Raw genomic sequence first — 13,674 nt, forward strand, 5'->3', positions numbered from 1 at the left:
GCTAAAATTTATTTGTACCCCCAGATCAATACCCACAGTGTCTCCACAGTCATCTGTAGACTTGCACACTGTGCCTATGGGGATCAGTGAAAACTTTGTGTCTCCAGGAACACGGTTTCCCAGCTGAGGCTGAACAAGGAGATGCTCTGTCGTCTTGTTTCAGTTCTCATATTGTAACCAAGTGTCTCTTTTGTAGTCACATAAATGCACTTTTTGGCATTTATTTATTGACTTCTTTTGGAAAGTTTGCTGGCGAAAATGGTCCCCGAGTATAATGCTGAAGCCTTGTCTAGTGTCCCTAAGTGCATAAAGGCTGCAGTGTGCCTTAAGGAGAAAATGCATGTATTGGAAGGCTTTGTTCAGCTGTGCACTGTTGTGCTCTTGATTGTGAGTTCAATGTTAATGCATCAATGATGATATTAAATAAGGTGCCATTAAACAGGAGTGCATATAAAACTAGGCGAGGTATTGGTGAGTTGACAAAAATGTTTTTACCAAAGTCTCAGTAGAACCTGAACTTGTATTTTACCTAAGAACAATATTACAGTATTCCCAAATTCAGTGTCTACAGTACCTTTACAGAAAATAACTACTGCAGATGATGAGAACTGATTCTAGTTAGCATGTTCTTTGAATTTTTTTTTTAATGCTATTCAAATAGCTGTGACTTTAGGTGACTTTTAAAAATCCTTTTACAGAAACTGAATCATTTGTAGAGAGCTAGCTAATATGGCACCCCACTCCAGTACTCTTGCCTGGAAAATGCCATGGATGGAGGAGCCTGGTAGGCTACAGTCCATGGGGTCGCGAAGAGTCAGACACGACTGAATGACTTCACTTTCACTTTTCACTTTCATGCATTGGAGAAGGAAATGGCAACCCACCCCAGTGTTCTTGCCTGGAGAATCCCAGGGACAGAGGAGCCTGGTGGGCTGCTGTCTATGGGGTCGCACAGAGTCGGACATGACTGACACTACTTAGCAGTAGCAGCTAATTTGTAACAGATCTGGAAGAGGGGCTCAAGCTCCCATATCACTGGAGCACACTGCTGTGTCTCTTCTAGGCCCACATAACTGAAATGTCAGAGTGGTCCTGGGGTTGTGGACCCAGGGTTTAGAAATCCATTCCTTAGCATTGAGTTTAGTTAGTTGCTAGTTGCTCAGTCATGTCTGATTCTTTGCAACCCCATGGACTGTAGTCTGCTCGGCTCCTATGTCCATGGGATTTCTCAGGCAAGAATCCTGGAGTGGGTTGCCATTTCCTTCTCCAGGGGATCTTCCCAACTCAAGGATTTTTGCCTCTGATGATCATTTATTTTTTGATTGGTCTCAACAAATTTTTGTGTGTGTTTTTTAAATTAATTTAAAATTTCATCAAAATATTACATATATATTATTTAGGTTAAATAATATCAATGAGGCTTATAACAAAGACCACTAGATTCTTCTATATGTGTCTCCAGTCTGTTCTCATTCCTTCCGGCTCCCGTATCCATCACTTTTAGCTGTTATTTCTTCTGGCATGTTCCTTTATGTTTCTCATTAATGTGCCTTTAATGGCCCTTAATTCCCTAATTTCAATTCCCCAGTGTTACAGATCATTGAGTGTGTTATTGTTATGTCAGGATTCAGCACACGTACACCCCCTTTTCCCTTCCTTCTCTTCTTCCTCGTTTTCCTTCTATTCCTTCTTCCTTGGACGAAGTGCAATTAAAAGTGAAGTGCAGAAATCCTAAATGTTCATTTCCATGAGTGTATTAATTTGTTAGGGCTGTCATAACAGATTCCACAGACTAAGTGGCTTAAATCACAGGTGTTTATTCTCTCTCAGTTCTGAAGACTAGAAGTCCAAGATCGAGATTTATTGTAGCATCATTTCTTCTGAGTCCTCTCTCCCTAACTCGTAGATGGGTGTCTTCTTCCAGTGTTATCCGTGATCATTCTCAGTGTGTATCTGTGTTCCAATCTTTTCTTGTCATGATACCAGGCATGTTGGATTAGGGCCCACATTAATGGCTTCATCTAACCTTAATTACCTATTTTAAAGCCCTATCTCTAAATAACTTTCTGAGGTATTGGGGATTAAGATATCAGCATATGAATTGGGGTCTTTTGAGGGTGGGTTAGGAGTTCAAAATTTAGCCCGTAACAATGTGTTTTGACCGTTGTATTCACCCATGTAACAAACTTGAACTATGGTGCAGTTTTGTTACCCCAAGAAGTTTTCTTGTCCCCATATCCAACCAGTTTTTCCAGCGCAATTACCATAGGCAACCGCTTCTCTGATATGCGTTGCTGTAGATTCGTTTTGTCTAGTCTGGAACTTCATATCAGTGGAATTATACAGTGTATACTCTTTTGACTAGTGTTCTTTAAAACCCAGTCTTGCTGTTTTCCTCACTACCTTTCTGAAAATTCCATATTTCTCTTTCTGTTTTGGATTCTCCATTTGTGGGATTTCAGATCTTTTCCTTTCTTAGTTTGCCTCTCACTTTTCTGGAGCATACCTTCATTAGCCTCCTGGTAAAGGGCACACAGATGGATACCTTGGGAGCCATTCATATCTGAAATATCCCTATACGTATACTAATATGTGTACATACATGTGTGTTATATTTTCCTCTCACATCAGAGTTTATTTGACTAGACATGAAATTCTAGGGGTAAAAGTTCTTTTCAATCTTAAAAGTTTTTTTGTTTGTCTGTTTGTTTTTGAGAAATCTGATGCTATTCTTACCCCTGATTGTAATTTATATACCCTTTTTTCTTTTTTTTTCCATCCATTCCGGAAGATGTTAGATCCTCCCTTCCCCATGATTCTCTAATGTTTCATATAATATGATTCTTTTAATTTATTAATGTGATTCTTTTCATTTATTATATTAAATATTCCATAAACCCTTTCAGAATGAGGTCTCAATCTTCCAGTTCTGCAAAGTTTTTATTGAAAGGAAGATTTTGTGTTTTTTTTTGCTTTGCTTTGTTTTGTTGTTGCTAATTTCTAGCCTTTTCTTTATCCTGCTCCTTCATCCTCTTATCTCACTAGCTGAAATTATGAACTAAGCCACCTATTTGTTATCTTTTCTCTCCTATTTCCCTTGATTGTCATTTCCCCCACTGAATTTTGGAAAGTTTCTACTAATTTATTTTCCAGTTTATCTATTGCATATTTGATTTATGCAACCAAATAAAGAATGTCATAGGCTTTTAAAAATCTTTTATTTTTCTTGTGCTTTTATGCTATTTATAGAGTCAGTATCTTCTCTTTGATTATTAGGGTATTAATGACAGTTCTTTGATCCTTTTTCTGCTCTAAACACAAATGCTGTTCCCTTCAAGTGCCATCATGCTCTTATGTGCCTTTCTTTCTGGCATGTTATGCCAAAGGTTTGTTTTAATGTCTGATAGTCATGAATTATCAGTTTACATTAAAATGCAGTACTCTAAGGTGATTATGAAGTGCAAATTCTAGTGCATGAGTGGGATCCTCACTTTTGGGAGATTAATCAGGGACCTGGTTGTTGTTTTCTCTTATTCTTTTCAGTTTTCTCTAGAGAACAATTATCTGATAGTCTGTCTGGGAAGTGTACACCTGGTTGCCATTGCTCTAGGTATCAGATGAAGGAAGAAGACTTGAGAGACTCATCTCATTGACTTAACTCCCACCCTTACCTCTGTTCTCTTCTGTGTCTGGTGTTCCTAAATCTGTAGCTTTTGTTTCAATATCCCTAGAAAATGAAGCTCCTGGCTACACCAAGTTCAGGGAGGGTTAGCTGACTGACTGCTGAATGTGATAGGACTTTCAGTCCATCTTCTATCTCAAAACCACGCTTTAGTCCTGCTTTCTAAGCTACTCAGGAAGCAATAATTTCCAGTCTTCCCTGAATTTTGTCATGCTGATCACCTTGTTTTCATTAATATCTTTAAGGAGGTATGTAGATGTCATCTTTCTCCTTTGGCTCAGTCGCCACACTTTTCTTCTTCTGTAACTTCTAAAAATTTGTTAACATCTCTCATCCATTAGTGTCCTATTCTCTATTTCCTTATGGCTTTACACCATTTAGAATATTTATTGTCATTTTCATGGCATTTGCAGTGGAGAGATGGTGATGTATATTATCAATCAAATGAATTGTGTAAATTTGTCAAAATCAGACACGCAGCAATAAGAATGGATTTAACTTGGTTCTGAGGGATAATCTCTAACACTTGTTGCATTTCTGTCTTATTTGCACTTAGGTTTGGGTCAGTTCTTTGACCCTATCTTGTTGTTCTTCCTTTCTCTAATGATGTAATTTACATCTGTTATTTTACAGAGTATCAAAGTAAGCTGGCTGCCTCCTCCATCAGGAACACAAAATGGATTTATTACCGGTTATAAAATTCGACACAGAAAGACAACCCGCAGGGGTGAGATGGAAACACTGGAGCCAAATAACCTCTGGTACCTGTTCACAGGTCAGTGTTCACGTGCTGTGGTCTTAGAAGGTTTTGGTGAATCAAATGCCTCGTCAATAAAACATACTCTCACTTCAAAGGAACATTCATTTTTCTCCTGGTAGGTGGCATGTGCTGGTCTGAACAAGAATAACTTTATATTTTTAACTTGATTCCCTTAATGCTTTCACATGTTTGCTTCTATATCACCATTTTAATAAGTATATCATTGAACTTTTATCCATATTAGCATTGCTGACTCAACAATTTCTGTCATCAAATAACATTTAACTGTTTAATAACTTTTAAAATCATGTAATCACATGGTTCCAAGTTTAAGTCATTTTGAGCCTTCTCTGCCCAAACTCCAGGAGTGAGAATGTGGCTGGAAAATGGAGAGAGGAGTGGTTTGGGGAATGAAAAGAACAATTATTCTACTTTCCATACGTATAAAAGTAAATTCACTTCTGTAGCAATATTGGTAAAGTACATGGTGGGCCAACATTCTCCCTGAAAACTGGACCCAATTTCCGTGCAGTATTAAGATAATTTTTTATACATATAAGATGAATAATCATATATTTCCTTTAACTGTTGGAACCATTAATACATGTCAGTCCAATTCCTGGAAAACAGAGACTAAGTCAGGCCTTCAAGTTAATGCATTTAGGGGACAAGCCCAGGAAAGCAAGAATGAAGGAACAAGAGAAGTGAACCAGGGAGGAAAATAAATCAGATGATGATTTTTTGAAGTGGCCACAGTTAGAACAAACCTAGAGCCAGCTTGTTCTTGTGGGCTGTTGGGGGTGGGGGGCGGGGTAGGAGAGAGGTTTCAGAAGCCGATTGAACTACTGGGGCCCAGTGTCGACAGCTGGATAGGAAGTATGAGCCATTTCTCTCTTGTCTATCATTGGTCAAAGTAAGCCCACAACAGGTTGTTAACTATTCTGTACCTCCTGACAGTCCCCTGGGAAGCTAGCACTTCCGGTAAATGCAACAGTGTGAAATTCTCTCCTTGTCTATCAGCACTTTATATGGGGATGCCTTGGTCTAGGCTTTATAGTACCAAGTTCAGTTCAGTTCAGTTCAGTCGCTCAGTCATGTCTGACTCTTTGCAACCCCATGAATCACAGCATGCCAGGTCTCCCTGTCCATCACCATCTCCCAGAGTTCACTCAGACTCACATCCATCGAGTCCGTGATTCCATCCAGCCATCTCATCCTGGGTCGTCCCCTTCTCCTCCTGCTCCCAGCCCCTCCCAGCATCAGAGTCTTTTCCAATGAGTCAACTCTTCACATGAGGTGGCCAGAGTACTGGAGCTTCAGCTTTAGCATCATTCCTTCCAAAGAAATCCCAGGGTTGATCTCCTTCAGAATGGACTGGTTGGATCTCCTTGCAGTCCAAGGGACTCTCAAGAGTCTTCTCCAACACCACACTTCAAAAGCATCAATTCTTTGGCACTCAGCCTTCTTCACAGTCCAACTCTCACATCCATACATGACCACAGGAAAAACCATAGCCTTGACCAGATGGACCTTAGTCGGCAAAGTATGTCTCTGCTTTTGAATATACTGTCTAGGTTGGTCATAACTTTTCTTCCAAGGAGTAAGCGTCTTTTAATTTCATGGCTGCAGTCACCATCTGCAGTGATTTTGGAGCCCAAAGAGAATGTGAACAAAGGGTTTGAGAAGCAAAGCAGATAGCAGTGGCAGAAATCGGTGGATCAAATTAAACATGTGTGTTATGGCACAAAAACTTGATTCATGACAACAGGCAAATTAAAGAAAACCACGTAAGCATTCATCACAGATGAGAAGTAATTCCTTATTTATTCCTTTCTTGATATAGAGTACTCAGTAAATTTCTATCTGAAATCATAAAACACACAATTTAAGCTGCTTGCTCAGCCTACAGTATGAGACTTGATAGAAACTTAGTTTTTCCCCGTAAGTTTGTGCCTCTTTTAATGTGATGGTGAGTGTGCTTCCAAAATAGATCCCCCCAAATCACATGACTTGTTTTACATCTGGACAAAATCTCCTAAATGGAAGTTATGACACTCCATTGGAAGATTAGGATTGACACACATACACTGTTGGTGCCGCCTGTAAAATAGATAACTAGTGAGAACTGTCTGCAAGCACAGGGAACTCTCCTCAGTGCTCTGCAGTGGCCTGAATGGGAAGGAAGTCCAAAAAGGAAGGGGGTATCTGTATAGTCAATTTACTTTTCCATAGAAACTAACACAACATTTGTAAATCAACTCTACTCCAATAAAAAGTATTTCTAAAAGGAAAACAAACACCATGTCATTCAAAAAGCTTAAAGAAAGCCAAGATGCTATGTCTCTTTACCTGATAAAATGATTAGAAGGTAAAAACAATTGAAATGAGGCATATGTTCTCATTGGAATATTTGGTACAACATGTACATAGTTTACTTTAAAAGAAATCACCAAAATTAAAAAATCTTGCTGAAAAAATGTTAGTGTAATTTCTATAGATATAGGAATTTGAAGCCCAGAAACATTTTTAATCATTGATTTTCCTTCTCCAATGAAAAACATTAAAAATATAAACTTCTTTTTTTAATAAAATAATTCATTAAAATATGCACATTCTAGTAGAAAAACTAAGAAATGGATATGCAATTTACAGAACTATAAATGGCCAACAAGCCTAATAAAATATTTAATGTTATTAGTAAAGAAATGCAAATTAAAAGAAAAATGAGTTAGCATTCTCCTCTGATTAAAGTAATAAAGATAAAAATGAATGATGATATGTTGTTTTGGAAAGCATATGAGAAAGATGAACTTTTATATACTACTTGTGGGACAGAAAGATTCTAGAATCTTTCCAGAAAGCAATGTGGAGATTTGTGTTAAATACAAGTGTACATGTGTATATGTATCTGTAAATATATGATTCAGGTTTCCAACTTCTAGGAGTTTATTCCAATTCTGCAGACATACTTTGTTCGCAAAGTTTTAAACTGTTCATTGCATAAGATAAAAGACCCTAAGGAACTAACTATAGGCAGTTACCTAGAAAATTCAGACACAATCATATCATGAAATGATATATATCTGTTGCAAATATTGAAATGTAAACATATTAAATGTTAAATATTTAAAACATATTAAGTGAATAGCTCAGTTTGAAATCAATATTAAACATGAGTCCATATTTATAAATCAAAAAAATTCTGAAGAAAATATTTATAACAAAATATTCTAAATACCAAAATATTAATAGTGATTATTGCTTAATTGCGTAACAGTGAAATATGTATTTTTAACCATGTATGTAAAATGAAAAACAAATAAAATATCAAGACTCTAATGTCATAACACTTGGTTACTAAGGTTGAAGATTTCATACCACTGACTAACTCTGCCCATTGAACAGCTAAAAGGGGCTAGTCAAGAAAATAAATGAAGAATAGTAACCATGTGTCCAAAAGACCTTACTGATATGAATTGTTTAGTGTTTATGGTTTTTTCTTTTTGTCAAATGGGATTTAACACATTCAGCTCAGTATTGTCAAGCCAAGCTTCTGAATCTCTAAATATACAAACGTTTAGAGTTTTCTCTCAACAAAAAGTAAAATCATTTAAGAAGATCACTGTATAGAATAGCAAGAATTAGACTTTTTCTTATCAAAGATGCTATATTCGTCCTAGGGGGTCATAACAAATTACCACAAATGTGGTGGCTGGAAACAACATAATTTTCTTTTTCAGTTCAGGAGAAACCAGAAATCCAAAATCAAGGTTTCTGTAGAGGGCATTCCTTCTGGAAGCTCTGTGGGAACATCTGCCTCATGTTTGTCTCCTAACCTCTGGTGGGTGCTGGCAGCCCTGGACATTCCTCAGCTTGGAGATACATCTCTCAGAAATCTGCCTCCGTCTTTGCATCACTCCCTGTGTGTGTCTGTATATCCTCCCTTCTTATAAGGATATCTTCATTGGATATTGACTCTGTAGTAATCCAGGATGATTCCGTCTCAAGAGCTTTAATAAATCTGTCAAGACCACGCTTCCAGGAAAAGCTATATTTGGATGTTCCAAGTATACAGTATTTTACTCATTATAGACTCTTGTTATTACTTTTCCTCTCAAGGACAATCATTTTGAATTGTACCCTCTAGTAAATATTTATCCAAAAATATTTCAGTCCTACATCTTTACTCATCTAAAATCTATGTGGCAATTAGCACTTCTCATCAGCATAGGATAACCCGTCTTCACTCTAGGTTAATATCATCCCAGTCAAAAGCAAAGCAACAGGATGAATTCATTAGCTTGTTATTAAAATGCCCCTTCCCATCTTTATAGATCGATAGGAATTTGGACTCCAAACTTGCAACTTTTATTCAAAATGTTCCTTCTTCATTTTAATTGTTATAAAATGAATTTGAGGATGCAGACATCATCTGAACAGTTATCTTTATAACTGTGCTTGATATTTATTGCAAAAAAGTTACATGGTCTTCATTTTTAATTTGAGATGAAGAATAGAAAGACCCAGAGGCTAGCCTTGTATTCTTTAAGCGTTAAAAACAAGTTTTGCAAAGCCTCCATCTTCCTCTCCTCTGTTCTGTGTCCTGGCCTCAGACCTGGCTTATGTTGCATTTCTAGAAATTGTGGGAATGTCTTTAATGCTACACAGCATCAGGGAATCAGGAAGTACTCCACACTGGTAGACTGGTTGTGGTTTTGACTTGTCCCCAGGATATATTTTGTCACTTATGCACTGTGTAGTAAGAGGAAGTAATTGATTTTCTATATAAATCTTCAGCACTTTAAAATTTACAGAATTTGCCCCATGTTTTCAGTACCTTTAAAATACATGAATAGATTGATTTGGCTGTTAAAAAAATTGAAAATGCCCAAGTGCTTCCTTTGGGTGATATAAATATTCAGGGGTAGAGACTCAAATATTGGTTTTTACCATGTTCTGTTTGTTAGACAGGTGTTTTTGTTGTGTGTGCCTTTTACTAGGATAATGGGACATCTGCAGTAACAAAGTAATTCAGAGTTATAACAAGGATTTTAAATCACTGCTATCAATTTTATTGTGGGAACCCAAGTCAACTAAATTTTAAAGTCCTGGTTTTCATTTTTGAGTGCTCTTCAGAGAAGGTTATTTGGAATTGAATATAATAGTTTTCTCATGCTTCATGTCCAATATAAGAATAAACATCATGGTAAACATGCATTGGTATTTTGTGGACTGAAAAATTGAAACAATAGCACAGCAATTTTGCAACAAGGTTAACATTAGGGAAATAAAGAGAAATTATATTCTTTGAATAATATGTCATCTCTTGACCATAAATTCTAAGAAAGTAGAAACAGAACTGAGGAATGAAGAGTTTGAAGGCATTTATTATTGGAGATAGAAACAAGCAGAAGACAATCTACTTTCAGCAATATCTTTTTTTACAACTGAGAAAAGCCTTGCTACCTATATCATTCTTCTAGGATAAAGTTATACTTAGAGGCAGGGCTTCCCAGGTGGCGCTAGTAAAGAACCTGCCTGCTAAAGCAGGAGACGCAAGAGACTTGGGTCCAGTCCCTGGGTCGGGAAGATCCCCTGGAGGAGGCCATTGCAATACCCACCCTGGTATTCTTGCCTGGAGAATCCCATGACAGAGGAGTCTGGCGGGCTACAGTCCATAGGGTCTCAAAGAGTCAGAAAAGACTGTAGCGGCTTAACACTGCACACATACTTAGAAGCAGCTAGGAAGCTGTGTACACTCGTGTGCATGCATGCGCGCGCGCACACACACACACACACACACACACACACACACACACACACCCATCCCAGGTCAAGGCACTCCTATGTTCCGCTGCAGAAGCCCATGGGCACATGCAGTAAGTCATGTTCCTTAATGCCTTCCTGAAACAAGAAAGCAAGTTTGTATTTTGTTTTGTTTTGTTTTTTACTTCCCTGCTACCTCGCTAAAGTCAGTGGGTATGCACAATCCACACAGGTACGCACATGCCTTGACCACTTGGCCTTGACAGGTAATGGGGCTTGAATTCCAAGAGACCATAAAAATTGGAAAATATAGTTCTTAACAGACCACCACCCCCAGGGCACTACACACGGAGCAGACTGCTACATAGCCCCAGTCCTTCCGTGGAAAAGACCTGCTGACCTAGATGGGGCTTCCTAGGTGGTGCTAGTGGTGAAGAATCAGCCTGCCAGCGCAGGAGACTCAAGAGACATGGGCTAGATCTATAGAGACTGAGACTGAACTCTAGGTCCCTGACAAACAGGACAGGGAACACACAGTTCATCTTGCCCAGAGGCCTTGTTTCATCAAAGAGGTAATGGAGGCTTGAAGAGTGACACTGCTGAGACCCACCATTAGCTAAAGGTATAGATTCCAGCTAGATCACAGATGCTCTGATTCCTAGCTATGTGCTCCTTCAGCTATCCAGTGTTATCATCTTTAGCTCACTTTATTGTGAGTGAATCTGGCTGTTGTATGAATCTGTAAATGATCATTGATATTAAAAACAATTTTCACATTTATAATAGTCGTAACAGCAATAGCAAATTTGACAACTGCTCCTTTGCTGAAAATAAGATGAAGGTTCCTCAAAAAAATTAAAAACAAATCTGCAGTGAACCACTAATCCCACTTCTGAGTCCATATCCAGAAGAACTGAAGTCAGGATCTCAAAGACATAGCTGCCCTCCCATATTTATTGCAACAGTATTCACACAACCCAAATTTCCACTGACAAATAAGCAAAGAAACTGTGGTATGTACAGACAATGGAATATTATTCAGGCTTTATCACAGAAAAGAAAAAATACCCTGCCTTTTGCAACAAAATGGATGGACTGGAGATGCGACGCTAAGTGAAATGTCAGTCCCAGAAGGGTAAATACCACATGATTCCACATATATGAGGTATCTAAAATAGTCAAAGTCATGGAAACAGAATAGAATGGTGGTTGCCTGGGGAGAGGGGGAGGGGAAAATGGAGAGTCGTTCAACGGGTATAAAATTAAGGTTTCGCGATACAAATGAGTTTCAGAGATCTGTACAACATAGCACCATAGTTAACAATACTGTGTTGTGCACTTAAAAACTTGTTTAGAAGGCGTCTCATGCCAAATGTTCTTACCATTAAAAAAAGAGCAAAGGGAAAAAAGGGGTCTTTTGGAAGTGATAAATAGGCTTATTACCTTGTTTGTAGTGGTGGTATCACAGTTTATGCTTAAGTCTAAATTCATTAAAATGTATACATTAACTATGCACAGCAATTGGTATATTAAGTATACCTCAGTATAGCTGAAAAATATCCATGATAAGAAAATAAAGCTTTGTCTGTTTTAAAATGTAACCTTTGTAATAATATTTTATTCATAGACTCCATTTTATTGATGAGAAATCTTAGGCAAAGAAAGATGGCTAGCAAGTTTTTTAGGTCATGCAGTTAGTAGGTGGCAAAGCAAAAATTTGAATCTAATTCTGCCTAAACTGAACACCTGTATTCTTAACTCTTAAACTATCGGTAATATATTGTTGACCATAGGTAATGACTATGCATGTGTGTGAGTATGTAAAGGAACAGTGAAATAACTCAGAGATGGAAAGAGATATATATTGAATAATAAAAATTGAAAATTATCTTGGCAGCTAAAGGAATTGAGTAACTTTAGAAGAGATTAAGTCAAAACTTCCCTACATATTTAGGTTTAAAATCCTAGTTAATACTTTCATTAGTCCAACTCTGAAAACACATCTCAGATAACAACTTTGAGAAATATACATAGAAAATAGCTTTTTCTTACAGATGGGTTTCCTTCTATCCCATCTCCAGTGAATGAATGAATGAATGAATCCATCTATCCATCCATCAATGGAGTGTTTCAAGTGAGAAAATAATTTGCAAATATTAGGTATCTTTATGTCTATCAAGTGTCTAATTTTATAAATTATTTGTGAAAGCAGTTTTGCCATTTGATTCTCAAAAGAATACTCTGAGATAGAAATGCAGGTATTATTACCTAATAACTATATATGAGAAAGTGAGATTAAAAGAGACCCAGTTTCATTCCCTGTGTTGGGAAGATCTCCTGCAGAAGGAAATGGAAACCCACTCCAGTATTCTTGCCTGGAGAATTCCATGGACAGAAGAGCCTGGCGAGCTACAGTCTGATCTCAAAGAGTCAGACACAACTGAGCAACTAACATGCACACATATAGCCCATCTAAAACTTGTCTGGCCAAGTACCCCTCAAACAAAGAAGCAGGAACATTTGCAGGCTAGAATTCAGGGGACTGTCCAGACTGACTCTGAAAAGCAAACATTTCTGGTTTTGCTTATCGCTGCGTACTTCACTTGCCTAATCTAGAAGAGAGTCACAGGTTTAATTCTGCTGATAAAGATCTGGTACTGAAGGCACTGAATTTAGGATCAGAAGACTTGGGTAAAGATATCTTGAAAGTGGAATTTAACTACTTTTTAACCCCACTGTGTAAAACTCAAATTTATCTGTGGGTAATACCACAGTAAAGCAGATTCAGTGTAATCTAAAGAATAATTTTATTTAACCAGTAAAACTGTTGGAGTGGATTCCCTCCCTTGGTGAATTTCTTATTCCAGAAATATACCTGCTTTATTTAAAGGATCACTTAGCTGGATGGACAGCCTTAGACAGGCTGTTTCACTAAGCATTACAATCTCTTTTAATAATGGAATGTTGTATATATCTTTAAATGTTTTCTTATACTAGAATTTCTAGGTGTTATTAGTGAGATTCCACAGCAATATTCTAGGAGAAAATGCGAAATTTTTAAAAGTTAAGCTAAAATATAGTATTATAAGAAAAGTTGGCAGGATTTTTAGGATCATCTGGGTACTACTCTGTACAGAGGGTAAAAACTTCACTACTGATATCATAGAAAGATATGAAAAGCTACTTTACTGTGTTTGGTTAGAAAATATATTCTGATAAGTAGCTGGGTGGGGTGGGAGGTGCCAGGTGAGGCTCCACTGGGGAAACAGTGGATGGTCTCTTAACTGCCTTTTAATAGTTACTTCAAATTATTATTCAGGCTATGAGTCAGCTTTCATTTTACTCAAAACTGAGTTAATGATACTGACAGGGCCTAAACTCAACATATGTAACTTGAATTTTGGCAAAATTATAAAGAGAAATTTGTGTATCTGCTTTATAGTGAGATATTTTAGTTAAGTTCTAT

The 13,674-nt window shown here is 37.4% G+C and overlaps 1 protein-coding gene across 1 annotated transcript in view; it reads left to right on the plus strand.

The window, feature by feature from the left end:
• Window positions 259-13,674, plus strand: part of LOC108633779 (netrin receptor DCC-like) — a 39,227-nt gene continuing 25,811 nt past the window's right edge. The window contains exons 1-2 of the mRNA XM_018039361.1: window positions 259-387; window positions 4,316-4,457. Of these exons, the coding sequence (XP_017894850.1) occupies window positions 259-387; window positions 4,316-4,457 (271 nt within the window). The remainder of the gene's footprint in view (window positions 388-4,315; window positions 4,458-13,674) is intronic.

Source organism: Capra hircus, chromosome 24, assembly GCF_001704415.2.
Source record: "Capra hircus breed San Clemente chromosome 24, ASM170441v1, whole genome shotgun sequence".
Classification (NCBI taxonomy): Eukaryota; Metazoa; Chordata; class Mammalia; order Artiodactyla; family Bovidae; genus Capra; species Capra hircus.